The sequence below is a fragment of the Dipodomys spectabilis genome, unplaced genomic scaffold, assembly GCF_019054845.1.
Source record: "Dipodomys spectabilis isolate Male_0828 unplaced genomic scaffold, ASM1905484v1 ptg000001l, whole genome shotgun sequence".
NCBI lineage: Eukaryota > Metazoa > Chordata > Mammalia > Rodentia > Heteromyidae > Dipodomys > Dipodomys spectabilis.
This window is the reverse complement of record NW_024870678.1, coordinates 17,861,952-17,884,956: the sequence shown is the minus strand read 5'-3', so window position 1 is coordinate 17,884,956 and position 23,005 is coordinate 17,861,952. Positions and strand designations below refer to the sequence as shown.

The window sequence follows — 23,005 nt, the reverse complement described above, 5'->3', positions numbered from 1 at the left end:
CTTAAAATGTGACAAATGTTTTTCTGGAAAGAAAACAAAAGCCAAATAATACAAGTTCTACAAAATTATTATTATTTTTCAAGTACCAGCACTTATGTTTGGACAGATCACTCCAAATTTATACAATTAAATAATTAGAGCTTTCACAAAACAATAACAATCCTAATGAAAATATTTTCACAGCTCAAAAAAGACATTAAAAATCATCTAGAGTGAGGCACGGTGGATTAAGAATGTAATCTCAACTACATAGTAGATAGATTTGAGGTCCAGCTCCTGCAAAAAGGTACATGAGACTCTATTTCAACAAATGACTGGGCACAATAGCCAGTTCCAACATAAGTAGAAGATTGTTCCTCAAAAATAATCAATGGAAAAAGGATCTGGAGGTATGGTTCAAGTGGTATGTTTCAGTGGCAGCCCTGAGTTCAATTCACTACCACCATCAAAAAATAAACAAAAATCCCTAAAAGTTTTGAATTACTTTTTAAATTAACTTATTTATTAATCTGTTCAGTTGTAGGACTTGAACTCAGGGCCAGAGTGCTGTCCTTGAGCTTTTGTGCTCAAGTCTAGCACTCTACCACTTTGAGCCACAGCTCCACATCAGGTTTTATGTTTGTGAATTGGAGATAGGAGTTTCATGGGGACTTTCCTGCCCAGGCTGGCTTTGAACTGCTATCCTCAGAACTCAGCCTGAGTAGTTAGGATTACAGGTGTGAGCCACTGGTGACAAACTTTTTGATGCCTGAATGGGATAGGATGCTCCTAGTATTAGAAAGTTGTAAATGTGAGACTTTGTGACTTATGACTATATATTAATGTTCTTATATTAATTCAAATAGCATGTTATATTAGAAGTGGGAGACCTTGAAGAATTACTTATTAGTGAAATTACAGTCTGACATGATTGTATTGTTGATGGAACCTGGGATGTTTTAGGTGTTTTGTTGGTAAGAGGCTTTAAAAAAATCTTAGCTTAATCCTAGCTACTGAGGACCCTAAGATCTGAGGATCGCGGTTCAAAGCTAGCCCAGGCAGAAAAGTCCATGAGATTCTTATCTCCAATAAACCACCAGAAAACCAGAAGTGGTGCTGTGGCTCAAGTGGTAGAGCGCTAGCTTTGAGCTGAAGAGCCAAGGAATAGTGCCTAGGCCCAGAGTTCAAGTTCCACTATTGACAAAAAAAAAAAAAAAAAGCTTAGCTTAAAAATTAACCAAAGGAATATTTAGGGAAAGCTGGGATTTCATGTAGTAGAGGCTGGCCCCCAACTTTTATTCTCTTGCCTCTGCCTCCTTCTGGGTGCTGACATTCTGGGACTGTGTCAGAATATCCAGCTATGGACATGACAGTTTGGTTGTTATTGTAAATTTGACAAACAATCTTCCATATTAGATTTCATTCCTAATTATTGACAAAAATCATCTTAAATGTGTCAGACTTCCAATTCTTGTTTATAAGTTTATGATAAAAAAACAGTTGGAAGAAAAAGCTTTTAGAGAAATAGTGGGCTGTTATTTTTCTATGAAAAAGAGTTCTTTAATTCTTGAGAATTAAGTGCAAAGTTTACTCTGCTCCATCAGTGAGGGATTTGAGTATTAGAAATATATGTATGCCCTGTAAATTGAAAGTAAAACTATATAAATTATTTATCACCTTCAAGTATATGTATATCTCATTAATCTTCCAGGTATTCGATATATATATGTGTGTGTGTGTGTGTGTGTGTGTGTGTGTGTGTGTGTGTGTGTGTGTGTGTGTGTGTGTGTGTTATAGCTATTTAGTTATTTTTGTTGTTTAAATTTTTTAATTATTAAGTAGTTATACAGTTCCATAAATCTGGCTATGAGTATAAAGCATCTTGATAAATATCATTCCTTACATTTTTCTCCCCCATTTTTCTCCCTCCCATCCCTACCTTCAAGTTCAATTTTTACATAATGCACATGGAATAGAATGACTGCATTTGCTTGCTCTGTTGTCCTTCATTCATGCCCCTCCTGCAATGCCCTCTCCCCAAAACATGTTTCCATTTCTTAGTATTATGGCTATTTATTACAATGAAATTATTTTAGTGGTTCTATATTTTCATACTGAGAAATCACTTACTTTTAACGATTTTACATCTTCGATTCAAGAAAATGCATATTATCTTTATATGACTTGTATGACTTAAATATTTTCAAATCCTGCTTGTGCTAGAGGTTGTCTTATAATTGATGATGAGTATTAGGGTACTTCCTCCTAGCCTGTCGAGGGTCCTTGTCCTCCTTCCCCACTTAGGAAGAATTCCAGGGACCCATGATTTTCCCTGGAAGCACTTTTTGGACTTGCTATGTCAATCTGAAATGTCCTGTAGGAGCTAAAACCTGAGGAAGGCCTGTAAATTTATGCCTAATCAGCTTAGGGAGTATTCTCTTTATGAAATAATAATTACGACCCCAAGACATTCACAGGTAAGCAAAACCCCGTGGATATATGCAGGGGCACTGGCATAGAAAGAGGTGGTAATATTATCTGTCATTACAATTTCTTGCCTTGGAAAATTTATACAAATATGACCTGGAGGAAAGAAAAGAAAGACATGACATTGTCCAATAAAGAAATATACTCATTACCTGACTTATGAAATGGTAAACCCCTCTGTACAACACCTTAATAATAACAATGAAATTACATTAAAAATAACAAACTATAGAAATTAGTACTCTGAGGGGCACTTCCAAGGTCTTTGAGAAATGCCAGTAAAATAACAGGACTTGAGGCATCCTCTGTTTCTGGTAGCTTACTTCCAAGCCTAATCATTTCAAGCAGCTCCTTATCAGAACAGAATGTTAGGTAATATAAAATTCTCATCTCAACTAACCTGACAGTACATCCTTTACAGTCACCTTCTTTTTCTCGAAAATTCCACAAACCAATAGGTTTACTGTCAAAGTATGTCTCTCCCATACAGCCAGTGAATGTAATCACACGGACAGCATCAGCCTTCTGCAGAGAGAGAGAGAGAGAGAGAGAGAGAGAGAGAGAGAGAGAGAGAGAGAGAGAGGTGGTATTTATTAGCAGCTTTTAAAAGCCTTGCAGTATCTGTGAGAGTTGTAACCATCAGAAGCTAGAATAGTTATTATTCATTCTTTCCGATGTTCTTGGGTTTTCCCCATACTTTTCTTTTTATATTCTATTTTCACAGTTATTCTACTATGGCTCAACAAAAGGAGGAAAGCTCAATTTTTCATTAATAGACTCACTTTCATTATGGTTTTTAAAATATACTGCTCAAAAGGGATTGCAATTACCATAGTATGTATCATCTGCAATAGCAAATACGGTCTGTCTGAGGTGTTCACGGTTAGCTCCAGGACCCCTACAAATGCCACAATTCTTAGGTGTGTAAGTCCCATCTATTAAATGAGGTCATAATTGTATGTAATCTGCACATACTTCCATATAGTTTAACGCATCTCTGAATCACTTATAAGGGATAATATAATGTAAAGGCTATGTAAATAGTGACTATGTAATAGTTCAGAATAAACAGTGGCAAAAAAACAGCCACATATTCAGTCCATGTGCAATTTTATTCTTGAATATTTTTTTTTCTTGATTGGATGGATCTGGTCATGGGAAACCCATGGAAATAGAAAGCCAATTATAAACATTTCCACTTTCTGAGCCTAGGTTAGGTGTAAAACTCCATGACATTTTTTCCCTTTCTTCTGTCTATGACACAGAATTCTTCTAAGACTTTAATGATGACATGAACAGTAAGAATTAAGCATTAGTACAAGTATAACATTTTTTTGTCAACACTGGGCCATATGGCATGGGATGTTTTTCTTTTGAGATCATGAGAAAGGGTACTCACTGAAGACACAAAACAGAAAGGGAAATAGACTTAGAAATTACCTTCTGATAGTGCATCCCTAAGCCTTTCCATTTCCATTCACACCCAAGCAGCCTACAGTTTAAGAACATGAAGAAAAAGACAGAAACTTTGTAAGAAGAGGACCATAGGCAGGCTGTGTATCTGGTATATCTCTCCAGAACCAGGCTCTATACACATGTGTTTCATGCCAATCTGTTCCTATCCTCACAGGAAAAGGCCCTAAGCTTGGTATATACCACAACCAGAAAGGAAGAAAGTGACTCATTTCATTCTAGAGAAACTAGAAAATATTTCAACAACATTTGTTTTAGCTAAATTCCATATTCTTGTAGCTGTAACAAGAAATTCTTTGCCAAAGCAAATTTACATTTACCTGAATTAAGTGGTATACAAAATAGACTGGTGTTTGGAGTTTAGAAAAAGAAATTGAAGAAGATGGCCAATGAACAGCTCCCAATTTGTAGTTAAGTTTGGTTTAAGCATATCAAAATGTTTGCATTCCTATTTCTGGGGCTACAAAGAACGTTGACCAGAGGGCCAGCGCTGTCCTTGCAACTCTCCCTCCTCAGCTGACGTCTCTTACTTTTCCAAAGGTTGATTATCCTACTTGTGGATTTCACTTGTTTTTGGTGCCTCGTTGCATACTAAAATGCTACAATTTAGAAATTTGTTGGTTCATTTGAATCTTTAGCAGCAGACTCATTTGGGTGCCTATTTTCAACTTTTGGTTCATATTCTGGTATAGTAGGAACATCAAAACTCTTAGCCAAACTGATTTCTTAAGGTTGCCTAAAAAGTCCATTTATCAAAGTCACCTGCTTTGTGCCAGTTCCATCCATAATGGGCATAAGAAGAATTACTTAAGGTAAAATTTCAGGCATGCCTATCATGCCTTTACATCTGTTGTACATTTTATACATGTCATCTCCCTCCTCATTGTAGCCATCATGCAGCATCACTAGGAATAGAGACTCTTGCATTGTTAACCTGTGTTCAAGTCTCAGCAGTGTCATAAAGTACTGTGTAACATTGGTCAACACAATTTCTCTCTTCCTCACATTTGTTAACTAAGGATGAAGAGGGTATTAATATGTACAATGCTAGAGTCTGAGTATCTTGTGTCTTCCCCACGTTCTTATACAGAAATTCTAAACCTCCAAGACAATGGAACAGAACGGGATTACAAGGCCTTCAAGAGATGATTAGATCATGAAGGTGGGACCTCTGGAAATGGGATTCATGTTCTTATAAGAGAGGTCTCAAGGAACTAGTCATGTTTTCTAGCATGTGAGGACAAAAGGGACAATGTCTTCATTGTGCCTTTCTGCCTTCTTCAGACAACTTGGTCTTGGACTTGTCAATCTCCACTGTTGCTTACCAGCTACCCAAATTTAGGGCAAGTTAAAGATAATTTACCCAATAGATTGAGTCATATCTTTTGGGGTTGTTGTGAAGATTAAATGAGTCAGTTCATAAAACTATTTAGCAACTTGCTTAGCACATATTAAGGGTTTCTGAAATTTATTATTCTATCCTAAACTATTCAAACTATTCATATATATATATTTGAATAGTTTACAGTACACACACACACACACACACACACACACACACACACACACACACACATACACATACATATATATGTGTTTCTTGAGACTTGAACTCAGGGTCCAGATACTGTCCCTGAGTTTCTTTGCTCAAGGCTAGTGTTCTACCCCTTGAGCAACAGCTCCACTTCCAGGCTTTTGGCAATTAATTGGAGATGAGAGTCTCTTGGACTTTCCTGCCCTGGATGGCTTTGAGCCTTGGTTCTCCTGAGTAGCTATGTTTAGAGGTACAAGCCATCAGTACCCAGTTCAAACATATTTTTTAATCACTCTTTTCTAGTAAAGAAAATTGAGGCTCAAGGGGTCAAGCAATTTGCCTTGGCTTACAGTTCAGAAAGTGATACAGAAGGAAATCCATCCTGTATTTGATTTCAAAATTCATGGTTTTTGTGCTACAGTGCACCTCCTATATATTTATCTTTCTGGGAGGCAGAGAGAGTTGTCAATATGGCTCATATTATTATGTGCCATATACATTTATATGTAGTTGTAGGAAATGAAGATGATTTCTGTATACAAGCGTGAAATCAGTTCCCACATCTAGTACCCAAAATGAATGAAACTACCTTATCCCTTATGAAGGTATGTTTTCATAAATGTGGGGTCACCCTCACTTCTCATATTTTCTGACTAATCTCATCCAGAGTGATTCTGACAAGTCCAGGATTATCCATTATATTTGATTATGTTCTTGCATCTCACCCACAGTTTGTTTTTTAATACCTAAATCCATTTAATCAACATAAGCTTCTTTAAAATGCAGGCACTTTATGATTTGAAATGCACAAGTACCTGTCATAAAGCAATTATGAATATTAAGTGCTTTATTCTCTAAGAATGAGAAGAGCAACTCCAGAACTTTTAGAAACCAGATCATGATTTGAAAGCTTATGGCCCCAGTGATATTTCCCAAACTATTCATAGATTGTTTAATTACATATGAGTATGAACTCCATAGTGCTTCATATTTATTAGTCATAAACTAACTCAAAAATGAGTTATATTAAAAAAAACACTTTGCTCTTGATGCAACTAAAACAAGAAAGACAAAAACTCATTGCCCTAGATGGGGGAAACTGCTTAAAAGTAAATACACTCAGGGTTACAAGCAGGGTACTTCCATAATTGAATCTTCATGACTCAGAGGAAGATCTTACTCAAAACATATTCATATTTTCTTATGCACAAGATAAATAAACAGGGCCCAAGTTTTGGAGAGCTTTATTATATCTTTTTGTGGTTGTTTATAATGATGAAATACAATAGGAAAAAGCATATTACCTTAATTTTCCCAGTCAAACCACCAACAAACAGCATTGCATTTGCATCCACATCTAAAATGGTATACCCTGGAGGAGAGGCGGAATGGTAGGTACTGGGCACCATGCTGGCTTTGGGTCCATCAAGAGCTCTTACAGAAATAGAACCATTTCTCCCCGTTCTTCAAGGTGTATGTCGAAATAAAGGGGGAGAAAAATATAGAAAACACATATTTCTTTCTGTCCACTTCAGATTTAAAAGATACAAAAAACAAAAGAGTTGCTTTGGAAAATTTAAGAGATAACTAGGTATTTAAGCTTCAAACTTGCCCAACTTATTCTAATCTTTCCTGGGTATTTAGAGTCTCTTTCAATTAAGACATTGACAGGAATGACACGGATTAGTGAAAGCCAATGATAATTAGTGAAAGACAATGATAAACTGTTTTCCAACATACACAACTCCAAAAAAGTTTTTAGAATTTTATTTAGCATTTTATCAAATTTGTTACAAGTGGACTCCAAATCAGGCACATTTTTAAAGTATAAATTGTTTAATTTTTCCTAAAATTATGTATAATATCTTAGATCCATATTTGCTGAAGTCATTTTCCTGGCTGTTCTATGACTTTTACAGTTTGTTATATCATATATATGTATGTATATACATATATATTCTTCAGAGCTTTATATACAAGTTGAAGTTTACTTTTAAATTAAATGAACAGAATGTGGAAAACATTATTATAATTATTATTTTAGTTTGCTTCACTTTCTCCTTTGAGCGATTGATTTCCATGAATTGTTAAACATGAGAATCTGGCCTTCTGAGACAAGTAGTCACAAAAAAACTTTTGTTTCACATTTCTCTCCTGTGGTCTCATTTGGGTAAATGTTTTATTATTTTAGGGGGCAGGGTAAAGTGAAATGCATGGAAACAAAAGAATGAATTTATCAATTAATATTCTTTAACTCTTTAGGGGCTTGGAAGGTGGCTCAGTGGTAGAGCGCTTGCCTTGCATGCCTGAGTCCCTAGGTTCGATTCCTCAGCACCACATAAGCAAAAAGAAAAAAGCCAGAAGTGGCGCTCACAGTGGTAGAGCACTAGCCTTGAGCTGAAGAGCTGAGGGACAGTGCCCAGGCTCAGAGTTCAGGCCCCATGACTGGACCCCCCCCAAAAATATTCTTTAACTCTTTGGATAGAATTATACTTTGTAAGAATTAACGTCCTTAAACTCAGCGGTCCTCCCACCATCACAAGCATGAGCTTCCCTCTCTTTTCTCTCCCTCTCAAAACCCATACCCACACCCACACCCACTCCCCCCCCCACATTCATACATATAAACAAGATACACGTTTGCTGAATATCTTAAAAAGGAACTGAAACTATTGCTTTTCATTAAATTTTGTTACAAACTTTTTGTCATGGAAAAATTTAGGCAGAGACAGCCAAAATGGATCTCTATGTTCCTCTCACGTAGATTGGACAATGACTGATCTTTTGCCCTACTTGTTTTGTTCTCCTGTAGACCTAGATTCTTAATGTGAACATTCAACTCTTAGGTGCTTGGGTTTAGTAGGGAGTGGAGCATTGGAAAAAGAGGAGAGAATGAGAGAAAATGCTGAGTATAGAAATGCTTCTAGGTCTTTATTAAGAAAAGTTTGGCCTGTGCCAAAGAGACCTAGGCTTTCTCCTATTCCGTCCTGTAATATTTTCAGGGTGTCTGCTTTGACTCCAAGGTCTTTGATACATCTGGAGTTGATTCTGGTATAGGGTGATATATAAGGATCTAGCTTTAGTTTTCTACAAGTGATTAACCACTTTTGCCAGCACCATTTACTGAAGAGGCTGTCTTTCTTCCATTCTATTTTTTTTTTTTAGTTCCCTTATTGAAGATTAGGCGGCTAGAGGTCTGTGAGTTCATTTCGGGTTTTCAATTCTATTCCATTGGTCCTGAGATCTCTTCTTGTGCCAATCCCAAGCTGTTTTGATTACTATGGCTTTGTAGTAGAGTTTGAAATTTGGTATTGATATTCCTCCTGCAGTGTTCTTTCTATTAAGGATCGTTTTTGCTATTTGGGGTCTTTTATTGTTCAATATGAATTTTTGGATTGCCTCTTCTATTTCCTTGAAGAATGAGGTTGGAATATTGATGGGTATCACATTGAATTTGTAGATAGCCTTGGGAAGAATTGCCATTTTCACAATGTTGATCCTTCCAATCCAGGAGCATGGGAGGTTTTTCCACTTTCTAAGTTCTGTTTTGATTTCCTTTTTCAGGTTTTACAGCTTTCATCATAGAGGTCCTTCACTTCTTTGGTTAAGTTAATTCCTGTTTTCACTGAATTTGTTGTTGGTATAATTTGGGGAGGGGAAGGGAGAATACAGGGATACAGGTAGACCCATCACAACAATGAGATGTACAAAATACTATGTTGAAAAATGAACTTTACAACTTTGGTGGTGGAAGCGGGGAGTATAGTTGTGAAGATGGGAGGGCAGGGATGATAAGGGAAAAACAAAGGAGGAGGCCAACAATGCTTGATAAGAAATGTACTCCTTACCTTGCTCATGTAATTGTAACTCCTCTGTACGGTATTTTCACAATAAAAAACTTATTAAAAAAAAAGAAATGCATCTATATGTGATCTGGATGCTTTAAGAAAATTAAATTAAGGCTTCAGGGATAGAATTGCTGGTTCAATTCTCTATTAATCCTATTTTAAGTAGTGTGGACCTAACTTATTATATATGGATATTGGTGTTTGACATTACACGTATCTGAAAGCATGGTTGCTATGTAAATTAGAAAAGGAGCTGTGTACACCAAAGATAAGCAGCTCTGATGTTTTGACCTCATTCAGTAAGAACAAGTGTCAGTACTATTTTTTTCTCCTGAGGTAAGATGACTGAAAATAATCACTGCTACTGTCATTTTTACTCTCTTGTCCCAATGGGTCAGAAATAGACTAGTCAACGCTGGTCAGTAATTTGAAGTATGTCGATTGCTAACAGATATGACAGATACACTCCTTCCTACACATTTATATAAGTAGAGATAACATAAAACTCACACACATGCATACATTTATACATAGCTGCTGTATTGAAATGGAAACTGAAACTTTCTCAGGCTGGGAACTGAACTCAAGATCCTGTCATTTAATTGTGTTCATTGAACAGTTACCTTGAAGCTTCAATACGGTACCAGTATGAGTCATCAATAGTCAAATCTGGATATTCCACACGCCCAACTCCAGATCCAACATCCCAGAGGAAACTCACTTTGCCTTTACGCATTTCTATAGCCAGAAAGTCGATCTGATACAGAGAAATATAAAAGCAATATGTAGATATACATATATGTGTATAGATATAGATATAGATATAGATATAGATATAAAGCACTGTGAAAGGGGAGGCCAGCAAAGTACTTTTCAATAGGTGTTATTTGTAGATAAGTAAAACAATCAGGTTAAGACTTCTATATTGTTTACACCAAAGACACAAACATTTTGGAAGGACAACTATGATTTCTAACCTGAGTGATCTAGAGTGTCCTGGATGAATAGCAAATATTATGTCATAAATAGTCTATTAAAAATCGTATTCATTTTAGAAGATATACACACATAAAATGAAGTCATTCAGATAGAAAGGATTATAACTTTGTGTGAGTCATAAATTCAACAAGTTAGAAGAGTTGTTATTGGTTAAAAAATTTAGTGCACAATTCACTTTTTTCCATTTCAATAACACTGAAGTTTATTATCATTCTCAGTTTGTGGGGAAAAAACTCCATTAGCTTTCTTCTTAAATAGCTACATCTGAAAATATAATTCAAAATAAAAAGTTGTATACTGAAAAATGAAAGTAATAACAACTAGACCAAACTCTGTGAAGGGGAAAAATTCAAACCTGAAAGACTACATTAGACACATTGGGAAGAGGGCATGTGACAGGAGTCTATACATTTTGCCCAGTGTCAAGATGAGCCTCTGACTGTGCACCCCTGTAGCCTAAAGAAAAGTGAAACTTTAGACTTACAAATTTGGCACTGCCAAGATAAAAAAGGAGATTGTCAGCAACAGCGGTCTTGACATTGACAATAATATTATTGTAGCTTCCTTTCTTGATTTCTGGCTTGTATGTTCGAATGCAGTCACCTCCCGAAGACACAGATACTTTGATCTTCAAAAACAACATGGTCAAAAGACCTTAGATTATCTCTCTCACAAAGTTTGAAGTAGTTCACAAACAACCACAATGACATCATCATTCTTTCTTTGAAGTTATTTTTCCATCATCAACTAGTGTCATTAAATTTCTATATCTTGATACCATTATACACATGAATAAAGACCCAATTTTCCATGTATTTTGACAATGCTCTGCTCACAGTTCCAGGTTTTGTTATCAGGCTACTATTTTTGAAGCATGTAACTAAGAAATTGTTATCTTCACATCTTTCTCCTTAGTAGGGATTTTTCAAAAGGGGATTTTTTTTAAAAATAAGAAACTGATTGAAAGTGTTCTTCATTTAATGAATGAACATTTGGAATTATTTAATGAAAATTTAGAATTGAAATTTCAGTGATTTTGGTATAAATTAGAGTAAGAAGCCATTTTTTAATTTTAGTTTTCTAGAGGAAATTACTGATCCTTATGCATTCTTATAGTTAAAAGAGACTGAACAGATTTTGTTCTAGATGTTATAACAATAAGAGGAGTATTAATCATTTCTTTCAGGATATATATCTCAGAACAAAATTATACTTTTATATTGTCACCAGGAAATGAAATAGTAGTAATTTCCAATGGCTATCATCACTACTAATATAGTTGACAGTGCTTTATTCTTTTGAATTATACTTTAAGAATAACTAAAAATGGCTAAGGAAGGAATTCCTAAGACTAGAAGGATTCCTTTTATACTAATTTTTACTTGCATTCAGGGAGCCTTCTTTCAACTGCAAGTAACACGATTTGATTATTTGATTTAATTTCCTTTGGATCAGGTAGAAAATCACCATTGAAGGGGCGTTTTCAGGACAGCAATGTAACTAGCTAGACTCAGAAGTTATTAGTTTGCTGATTGATGGTGTTCAGGTAGGAGGGAGAGAGAGAGAGAGAGGGAGAGAGAGAGAGAGAGAGAGAGAGAGAGAGAGAGGAATAAGTAAAACTTCTTTTGCTATGGGCTCAAACACAGTTTCAGCAAGCCCGTTGACCCTTACTTGACCTGAATTTCCATTTTCTCATTTCTTCTGGGATTTTGTGCCATTCCTACAGTTTGCACTCCTGGAGGAAACCAAACAGTATTTCTGTTGCTCTTTGGCAAGGCCTTTGCAGACCTCAAACAAGATAACTTCATTTTCCAAACTCATCTCCAAATTATGGTCACACATGGAGGTATCTCCAACTGTCGCATTCAAGTCTGAATGTAGGGAACACCTCCTCCAAGGGTGCTGGAAGCTACAGTAAAGAGAGGCCGGATGCAACATGCTTTCTATTCTAAAGGGTAAGCTAAGGGGATGAGGGGGTTTATTACTGACCAACAGGTAAATCCATGTACATTTGGGAACTTCTGGGGATATAGTACACTTTCTGTACCTAAAGATGTTCCATAGTCATGGATTTGTATGTTGTTTTTGCCTCACTTGATTTGCTAATCAAAATGCATCTCTGTAATCAAGAGACTGTTCTGGAAAGAAATAGGGCCGATTTTTCTACCCAATAGGAAGAAGGTAAGTTCTGGAGCACTGTGTATGCTGGGCTGGATGTGGAAAGATATTCTACAAGCTTATTTCTTAGACTGTTTTCTTTTTTATCCCGGCTGACCTCTCAAGGCATGGCCAACTGGAGGTTCAGAACTAGATGTCAAGTCTGGCTCTCAGAGTATTTGCTCTTTGTCCTAAAGAAGTTCCCTTGGTGGTGATTTTCAGTCAGAAAGATGGCCTCCTCCTGTGGGCAATGCTGAGAACTGGTGAGTCAAAGTGACCCAAACCACTTTTCCTCTATATGTTAAGAGGATAAAACAGATGTATAATGGGCGTTGGCAAGGTACGGTATACGATAGAAAAGCAGTGAGGCCAAGCACTCAAAGATGAAAAGGATAAAGCATCACAAGAAAGACCATATACCAGAGGGCAAATAGAAAAATATAGTCCTTATATATTTTCATGTTCAGGAAAAGGTGTAAGAATCAGTGAGTTTTTAGGACTTGGCAGCCAGTGAACCAAAACTGTCATGAGAGATCTTGCCACTGAGAAAATTTAATGTCCAAAGAGGCTACAAGTGCCACTGATATCTTAAGAGACTCAAAGAGAACAAGAAATCAAGATCTGACTGCAGTTCAGAAGGAGATAGAAAAAACAGACTCAGCTATCACTGGTAGGAAATCATAACAGGGCTTGGGCTGTAGTCAAAAGTAAGCGTCTGTACTGTTTCATCTTTAGCTCATACATGCTTGATAGGCTTGATTGTTGGCCATATTGTGCCTAATTTAAGGGGAAATCATTTGTGTTTGTTTAAAGAACACAAAGAATACTCCTCAGTTTTGGGTTGCAAGATAAAATGAACAAATGCATATGGTATACAGGACTATTTCATTGCAGGACAATTTTCAATTCTGGGTTTCACACATCTGGGAGAAACAAAAGGGGCTTCCTTAGATGGCAGAGCTCCAGTACTGAGTTCGAAGTGAACTGATGAGGTTCAAAGCGAGAAAACAGCCAAGGAGAATAGTCATTTTAAAACTAAGGACACAATACTACTATAACTTACATTGATCTACTTTATGATAAATTTGGTTTGCTTGTTTGTATTTTGTTTAAGACAGGGTCTCAATACAGAGCCCAGGCTGGTCTCTAGCCCAAGAAACTCCTGTCTTAGCCTCCTGAGTGCTAAGATTATAGTCATGTGTTACCATGCCTGGCTATACTGTGGAACTTTGCATACCTAAAAATACAATTCTCTGAGCAAATGATATTCCAATACTCAATATACCAACAACTAAGTAAAGTGACCTATCATTCAATCCTTATCTACTCATACAGAAATTATCTGACTTTTCTGTTTTCTGATTTATGGCTTTGAATATACCTTCTGAACCTAAAATATTCAGGCAGCTCCAACCATGACCAACCAGCTCATAATTACTAATTTCTCCTTGTAAATACATGGTAAAATTTTAAGTTTCTAATTGTCACTGTTACCCAACTTAAAATAGACAAATAAAAATACAGTATCTATACAATTCCTTAAAATGAATGCTAGGATATATTCTTCTTGTAAGAAGGGAGATATTTCTGAAAATTCCATCCTGTTAGGATGTCTTGCCCTATCAATTACTGCATTGTTAATGCTATTCTTCGCTTCACCAAGAATTAGGTATTGCTGATGCAGTCATGATATAACATAACTTACTAGTTAATCATCATGAACTAAAATGTTATTGAGTATCCTGTTATTGTATTACTGGCTTTTCTCTGAAATTTTCATCTAGCAAACAAACCATTCATTTAGAAGAAGTATATGTAACTCAAGTTCAAAATGGACAAACTAAAAGAAAACTACTTTAATAAAAATGTCTCTAATTTCTTTTAAAAAATTTTTTTTTATTGTGAAAATACTGTATAGGGGGTTACAGTTACATGAGCAAGGTAATGAGTACATTTCTTATCAAGCATTGTTGCCTCCTCCTTTGTTTTTCCCCTACCATCCCTTCCCTCCCACCTCCTCAACTACACTCCCCCTTCTAATTTCTTAATTAAGAAATGTCTTTCTTAATTTTAATATCACATATGTGTCATGCTTATATCTAGCATATTACAACAACTGTATATTCAAATCCGAAAGTGTAATATTTAGTTAGTACAAAACTCAATCTAAAATTCACTGTTTTAAATTTCTACTGTCACACAAAAAAATTAAAAAAAAACTTGATTTAATTTCCACTTGTAAAGGTGAACAAAACTTCCTTAAAATGAGTAGTCATTTTTCCTAGCATTACTTTCTACCTACTTTTCTCCTTGTAGTTTTCCTTTTGAGACATATAAGAATTTTGTCTTTTCATAAATGAGTGGGATGCTCTCACAAATTATTGAATATATGGGAAGATTTTTAGATTTTATGCAATGAAGGAATAAAAATATCAAGATTTCCCCAATTGATAACTAAGCCAGAAATTGTGGCTAATTGATTTATAAAAGACTATTACTCTCCTAGAGAGCTAGAATCACAAAATTCACACAGAATACAGACCAGTCTCCTCCTCTTTCTCATTTGTTTCCTGTCTCCTCAACCCCTTCCAGATTCATATCCAGAAAACTGCAGCTCAGACTCTACTGTATTTCATGCTCAGAAACTTCCAGTTTATCTTACCAATGAGGTTCTTCCCAAGTACAATTTTTGACAAATGACAATCACTGACTAATTTACTATCTTATAAGTAAAAACAAATCTGTTTTTTACTGACCTTTCTAAGTATTTATCAATTGCCCAACTACTCTCAACAGAATTGATGAGCTGATCTTATAACTTCCTTCCCTCTCTCTTCCTTGGCTCTAGTCGCTCTCTTGTGTCAGAATGGCCTTTCTTGTCCACCGTGTCTGCTACCAAGAACTAATCCATTATGTGGCCTGGACCAAATCCTATCCTTTGGAAAATATTCTGACTCTACTAGAAGCTATCTTATCCTTTAGAACTTGGATAGCATGCCTTGGAGATCATGTAAAGAAGCATACTCTTCTTCATGATTTTAAATTTGTTTGTACACTGTCTTCTTCCTTCTACCATGTTATAAACTTTGTGAGCACAAGAACTGCTTCATTCTGCTTTTTGAAACTCAAAACAAACAGTGTTGAGCAGAAAAGATGTTTTTTCTACACTAACTCTAAGATAAAATTCCAAACATCGTAACATCTGACTTCTTAGCTTGTGGTGTATATATACAACCATCACCTGTCAGTTACACTACGCAGTTTACATATTATAGGTGAATATGTCTCAGATCCTGTTTTTGCTTCCTATACTAGCATCGTGGATAACACCATCTTCACTCATCATAATGAAATTTGCTGAGTTCTTTTTTTTTTTTTTTATTTTATCAGTTGTAGGGCTTGAACTCTGGCTTGAACCCTCGGCTCTGCAGCTCAAGACTAGCGCTCTACCACTTGAGCCACAGCGCCACTTCTGGTTTTCTGGAGGTTTATTGGAGATAAGAGTCTCATAGACTGTCCTGCCTGGACTGGCTTTGAGCCAAGATCCTCAGATCTCAGCCTCCTGATTAGCTAGGATTACAGGTGTGAACCACTGGCACCTGGCTGCTGAGTTCTTTTGCAAGATTCATCTTGAACTTAAATTTTGGCTTTGTTTAGAAGTCTTAGATATGTATAGGAAGAATAAAAGCACATAATATCACTCAGAAATGATATTCTTGGCCACTACTAAAAACACATAGTAAGAAAAGGGCTTTTGTAGTTTGATATAGTGGCACACACTTGAAATCCCAGCATTTGGAAGGCTGAGGCGGGAGGATCATGAATCAATACTAGTCTATTATGTCAAACTTTTCTTATTATCTTAATTCAGAAGTTATTTTAGAAAATAGAGTCTTTGAGTTGGAAGACTCAGGTACCTAAATATTTTTGTTAAGAATTACAACATAAAGATTGTCTTTTTAAAACTTACTATATCTAAAACAATGCTGGGATGACTTCACATTGACTTTTAATTTGCTTGCCGCATTAGCATGCTGCTTTCTGGAAAGTTCCTATCTAATTGGGCAAATATAGAGAAAACTGGTGAATCAGATATGTCTTGTTCTTACTTCAAAGTAAAAGGAATGTAGCTATTGCAACAAAAAGTAATTTTTATTGTAGTTTGTATTCCATGTATTCTTTTGCATATATAGCATATAAAATAATAACTGTTCTTTGCTATTTTTCATATATACCTTTTTCATTTATTTATGCTACAACTCTATTTGTTGGCTTTTTTGCTTTAATACTGAGCAAGATTTTTATGCATGCCTACTTAGCATATAATAACAAGTCTTTCACTTATATTAGCCTATTCAAACAATTGTAAAATATCAGAATTTCTTTTTTTTTTTTTTTTTTTTTGGTCGGTCATGCGGCCTGAACTCTGGGCCTGGGCACTGTCTTTCAGCTCTTCATCTGTAGACTAGTGTTCTACCACTTGAGCCTCAGCCCCACTTCCAGCTTTTTCTGCTTATGTGGTGCTGAGGAATCGAACCCAAGGCCTCATGCATGCAAGACAAGCGCTCTACCACTGAGCTACCTTCCCAGCAAATATCAGAATTTCTAACTCTAAATAGTAAATGGTGATTTCATACCTATGAAACATCTTTAAATGTTCAAAATATTTATAATTCCCTCCTTCCATCCTACCCCAAAATGCTTCCAGTTCAAGGAAGAGTCAAAGGTCATTCAATGGGGAAATTTGGGAGGAATATAGATTCTGAAAACAAAACAAAAACAAAGACAACCAAACACTTACAGAATTGGCTTGCTTTCGGGCTTGATTGATCAGTTCTTTTATCTCAGAGATATTTTTCTTTAAGTTATCTTCAAGTTCCTTAATAGGTTTGAGTTTATCTATCAGCCGATCAGCTTCTTGTTCTAGATTTTTCACAGTGGTATCTGCATCTGCAACTGCACAGAACAAAACCTACCAGTGCACACTGGGAAATCAGAAAGAGCAGCCCGATGCAACTGAGCTTTTCCGTTGCTCTCCTGTGACAAAGCAAGCCTGTGACTGCTCATACCTTGTGTGATAGCAAATGTGAATATTTTAGTCAAGCAGGCCAACACAGGAGATATTAAAGAAAACTTTTGGCTTTGTGAGGAAGATGAAAATTAGCATTGAAGTTAGCAAATAGAATGAACTTAATTTAGTGCTTAATTTTTAGTTTCAGCACCAAAGCTAACCTTTATGGAACAGAACTTTAGTCATAGTAGTAAGAAAATGAAAAGCATCTTTAAAATGTCACCGAGTCTGTGTGTGCCTAAACTGTATTAAAATAGAGGTGGCACACAAAATTGGTTTCCATTCTTTTCCCCCCACTGTCTGTCTTTGTACATCTTTAACAGAGGAGCTATAAAAATGTGGCTTTAACATTCTGATGTCAAGCAACACGTAGACCGCAGGCCTCTGTAACCTTTAATTAAATCTTTCAAACTGTAGTTCAATTTCATTTTGAAGAATAGTTGATTATCTTGCACTATATAATAGGTACTATATTAAACTGCCATTTTTGTAGGCTAAGAAAAGCTTGAATATTGGTAGTTTCAAAAGACTCAACCATAAAATTATTTGAGGTTATGACTGCTCCGTAGTTTTCAGCCAGGGCTATGTGAGGACATACAGCACATGGAAATCCAATTATTCATCCTCTGGGATCTGACAAGACTTATCCAAACTACTCCAGTTAGAATCCAGGTGGGTGTGCATTATTAACTTTTTGTCACTGTGACCCTGATGAACAAGATCCTTGCCTGTATTAGACAGAATGGTCTGCTTTCTGAGTGGCATTGGGCCACTGAATGAATCCTCAGGACTATATTAAATGTGGTCAAATGGAGGTAATCTTTTCTTTTTCATCTAGGTTTTGGTCTTTTTTTGTTTTTGTTTTTTTTTTAAGAGCTGTCAGCCAGTCTCAGGGCCTTGTACTTGCCAGGCAAGTCCCTACCACTGAAATAATCCCCAACTCTTCCTGTTGGTTTTGAAGTAGGTGTTTTGAACGCATACTCGCATATATGTTGATAATGGTGTCTGTAAAGAACAAGGGTCTTTGGTTAACTTCAGAGGTGTTGTTAGCCTGGCCCCAGTGGCTCACTTCTATATCCCTGATACTGAGACTCTTATCTCCAAATAATCAAAAAAGACAGAAGTGGAGCTGTGACTCAAGTGGTAGGATGCTATCCCTAGGGAAAAAGAAGCTAAGGACAGTGCCAGCACCAAAAATAAATTTTTTAAAAAAGTGTTGTTATATCGAGTACTGAGTATTTCCTTCCTGAAGTATAGATTATGTGGGTCAAAGCTCTCATTACATAATGATACAGATAATATATCAGTTACCCCTTTGTCCTGCATTTGAATGAACTATTTGTGCACTTTACCCTTCCTTATATTCTCCAATGTTAAATTTTGTATTCTACAAATTACTCCAAAATTGAGAAAAAAGCTGATTTAGATTTAGGTTCATCAGAAACAGAAAGGCTAATTATGCAAAGACTATTCAAGCTTAGGTAAGTAACAAGTCTTCTCTTTTTTTTTCTAGTTCCCAAATGTTTTCACCAAATGCTTCAAAACTGAATCTGGAGTTTTCTTACCCCATACCCCTCTATTATCTGAAGTACTGTAAGTCATATGGAAATTATCTGCTTGAAGGTTTAAAAAAATCACTGGTGATATTCATTCTGATGCTTTTTGTACAGTAGTTTGTGAAAATGTTCTCATTTTCTTCCCTAATTATTTGACTCTGTAGATTTTAAAATAACATCTGAAGATAGATTTTTGATAAGTTAATGCTTTTTGAGAAAATTATCTGTATTTTAAGGCTCTAAATTATATTAGCATAGAGATTTACCAAGTTCTACCTTACATGCTCACTTTTCTCCCTCACCTAGTTATATATTCTTTAGAATTTTGCCCAGCTGTGCTATAGTTTTTAAAATTATACTTGCCAATCATTTAATTTTCAATCTTTAAATTCCTAAATATTTGCCTCTTGGTATTACCAGGTCTTTTTTATTTACTTCTACCTTATAATTCAGTAATTAGTGTTCTAGTTTTTTTCTTTGTTATTTTTTTATTTTTTTAAATTTTTTGCAGTCATGGGGCTTGAACTCAGGGCCTGAGTATACCTGAGCTTTTACCACTTTGAGCCAGAGCTCCACTTCTGGTTACCTGGTGGTTAATTGGAGATAAGAGTCTCATGCACTTACCTTCTTGGGCTGGTTTCAAACAACAATCCTCAGATCTCAGTATCAGGGATTAGGGATGGTAGGGAAAAACAAAGGAAGGGGTAACAATGCTCCATAGGAAATGTACTCATTACCTTACTCATGTAACTGTATCCCCTCTGTACAATATCTTTACAGTAAAAATATACATTAAAAAAAGAGCCTTACATACTTTCCTGTCTGGGCTGGCTTCAAACTGCGATCCTCAGATCTCAGCCTCCTGAGTAGCTAGGATTGCAGATGTGAGCCACTGGCACCCTGTTCAGTGTTGTTTCTTGTTTAGAAGTGTTTATATCAGTGCTTGTATAGTCCTGCAACAATCCATTTTTCACCAAGGAAAGCCTTGGATTTAACATTAGGACTTAGATTTTGACAGTTTGGATTTTATTATTATTATTTTCTAGTTGCTTGTAGTTTTGCTTTAGGCTTTCAATGTAAACTGTGACACATTCCAGAAAAAATATTTATATATTTCAATAAGTTGTTCATTTGTTAATACCTAATTTTCCCATGCATTTCCCCTGATATGGAATTTGAAATAACTCCTTAAAAGGAGCAGAAGATGGTCTTTAGAGAAAAAGAACACTAACAATCTAGTCTTAGTTTATTTTATTCCTAAGTGCAGAGAAGTCATTTGAACTTTGGTGGGGGAATGTGTAATATATATTCTATATTTAACATGGAATATCAGGGAATGTGTTATATATATATATATATATGTATATATATATATATATATATATATATATATATATATACGTTGCATTAAAGTACAGCTCAACCTGTGAAGGATTTCACTTTATACTTTTATGTGACTTATAGGCAGATATCTCACCATATTTCATAACATTATTAAAATAGTTTATATTAAGTACATCATCCATGTGCTACCCTTGTATAAGAAGAGTACTTATATAAACCAGCATCAATAAGGTGACAGTGTCAAGAACAGCTATGTAAGGTTTAAAGCAGTAGCAAACCACAGTAGCATGCAAAGCTAATGCCCTTGACAATAGCCAGTGAAGCATAAAAATTACTAAAAGGCATGCAAGTAAACATATACATACTGATTTCTGCAGGCAAGTTCATATGGAGATAAAATAAAAAGAGATTAGAAAGTTCATGAGGAAATATTTTTTACAGCTAATAAAGTAGTGACATGGATAAAAATGTTACTTTTCATAGAGGTTCTTTTTATAATGTACTCTATGTAAATAATTACTATCCAATAAAATACATCATTTAGAGGTCATTCTCACTAAAGAAGTATTCTTTGTTATGTTCTATTAAGGCATAAAATAGATAAATTTAACTATTGGCCACAGATAATATCCACACATTTACAACATATTCTAACCAATATTACCCCCTCTATTACTCTTTGCTCTCATATACCAATAAATCCACAAAAAGTCAGTAAAACTTGATGCAATATATAAAGTATGTCAAGACATGGTCTTTACAAAACTAGATAAAGGCTTTATTCGTTTACTGGAAACATCAAATCATTGAAATCTAAATAAATAAGCTATCAATGCTAATATATTTCAAGCTGATAGAGTTTTCACATCTTGTTCTACCTAACAAGCTTTCCAGTGAGTGGGATCCTTACACTTTGTGTCACACAACACTGTGATTATAAATGTGTCATTTTCGAAGTACAACTGCATTTTCAATTACAAGAAGAGATTAAAAATCTCTTCTTAAAAATCTTGCAGTTTGGGAATTCTTGATTTCCTCTTGATTGGATATCCCTGCATAGATAAAAGGACCTGAGCAGAGCTGGCAGACTTGGATGGTCACTCTGGAAGAGACAGACTTTCATTCTTGTACCCAGACTAAGGAGGAGATTTTTTTCCAGCTCTCCTACCATTTGTTCGCCTAGGATACTTTTATAGTGTAAAGAAATAAATGACATCATCACAGTGAAAAAGGAGATCTTACTGTTTCTGGAAGGATCTTTTACAACCGCATTCGTTTTAGCCACGCTGTCTGCTAGTTTATTGTAATTTTGCTTCAGGCCATCAAGGTTCTGGTGGAGCTGTTTAATCTGGGCCAGTACATCTTTTGCTGTGTCGTTGGCTTGTCTGGCTTTGTCCTTAATAGCTTGCAGTTTTGAGGCTGTGTCTGTCAGCAGAAGAAGGTACACGAAACAAAACAAAGGGTCTGAAGTTGGTATTTTAATTCATACTTGTCAAAGTGACTCTGTGGCTGGCTGACCGCAGAGACATATTTGTAAAGGGAAAGGCTCATTCAGTTGTAGCAAATGAAGCAAGTTTTTTAGCTAAATTAAATTTTCTCAGGGACCTTTGCTATGAATACCTGATTAGCTTTTAAAACAGCAAAGCAATTATTCTAAATATGCACTGTCTAAAGGTGGGTTGTGATTTGCTGCTGAACATATTAAAAAGAGGAATCCATAGCAGTCATAGAACTTCATCAAAATTAGGTTTAAGATTAAATCTGCATTTCTAGAAGAGAAGAATGAATGTTTCAATTTTAGGATACAGAGACCTTTTTAGGACTGTTAGCCTAGGTGTTCATATATTTTTATTTGATTTTAGCACTAAATTTTTTTCTGTTCTTAACATTCAAGAGTGGACACAAAAATATAAAAAGTTACAAAATAGCTTTTTAGTGTTAAAGAAAAAACATTTAATTTTTAAGATTTCGTATGTTGAATAACTGTGTGTAAGTATTCCCCGATTACAATTTTTACATAAAACATATATCCTTCTGTGCTTTGCCTATGAGATTTCTCCTTTAGGAGAATGCCCGGTCTCTGAAGCGAGGGCTTTGGGGAGATAATTGGATCACAAGGTCTCTGATTTCATTCCTGGATTAGTCATTAGCAGATCCATAATTTGATGTCGTTATTGGGGAGGTGGTGAAATTAGGAGGTGAAGTATTGTTAGAAGTATGTTATTGGGGTTGTGCCTTTGAAGGGTATTACTTATGCCCACCTATTCATCTCCCTCTCTCTCTGTTTCCTGCTACCACAAGATGAGCAGGCTCCTCTGCCACATCCTCCGGTCACCATGGTGCTCTGGCTCACTATGGGGCCCATAGCATTGACTGGGGCCCATGGACTGAAATGTCTGAAACTGGATGACTAAATAAATCTTTTCTTTTTTAAGTTGTTTATGTCAAATGTTTTATCAGAGTAAGGCAAAGTGACTGGTACAATGATACATTGATACGTACAGCTGCATCCTAGTGCATGGAGGTTAGTGGGGCAGATCATAGATGCTAAAGGCAA

General features: G+C 35.8%; 1 protein-coding gene across 1 annotated transcript in view; it reads right to left on the bottom strand.

Moving 5' to 3' along the window:
* The window catches only part of Lama2 (laminin subunit alpha 2), a 556,565-nt gene that overhangs the window by 42,802 nt on the left and 490,758 nt on the right, over positions 1-23,005 (bottom strand). Inside the window, exons 44-50 of the mRNA XM_042696100.1 lie at positions 21,691-21,873; positions 20,814-20,819; positions 17,279-17,433; positions 10,805-10,948; positions 9,945-10,078; positions 6,778-6,937; positions 2,867-2,991 (exon numbers count right to left, since the gene is read on the bottom strand). Coding sequence (XP_042552034.1) covers positions 2,867-2,991; positions 6,778-6,937; positions 9,945-10,078; positions 10,805-10,948; positions 17,279-17,433; positions 20,814-20,819; positions 21,691-21,873 — 907 coding nt within the window. The remainder of the gene's footprint in view (positions 1-2,866; positions 2,992-6,777; positions 6,938-9,944; positions 10,079-10,804; positions 10,949-17,278; positions 17,434-20,813; positions 20,820-21,690; positions 21,874-23,005) is intronic.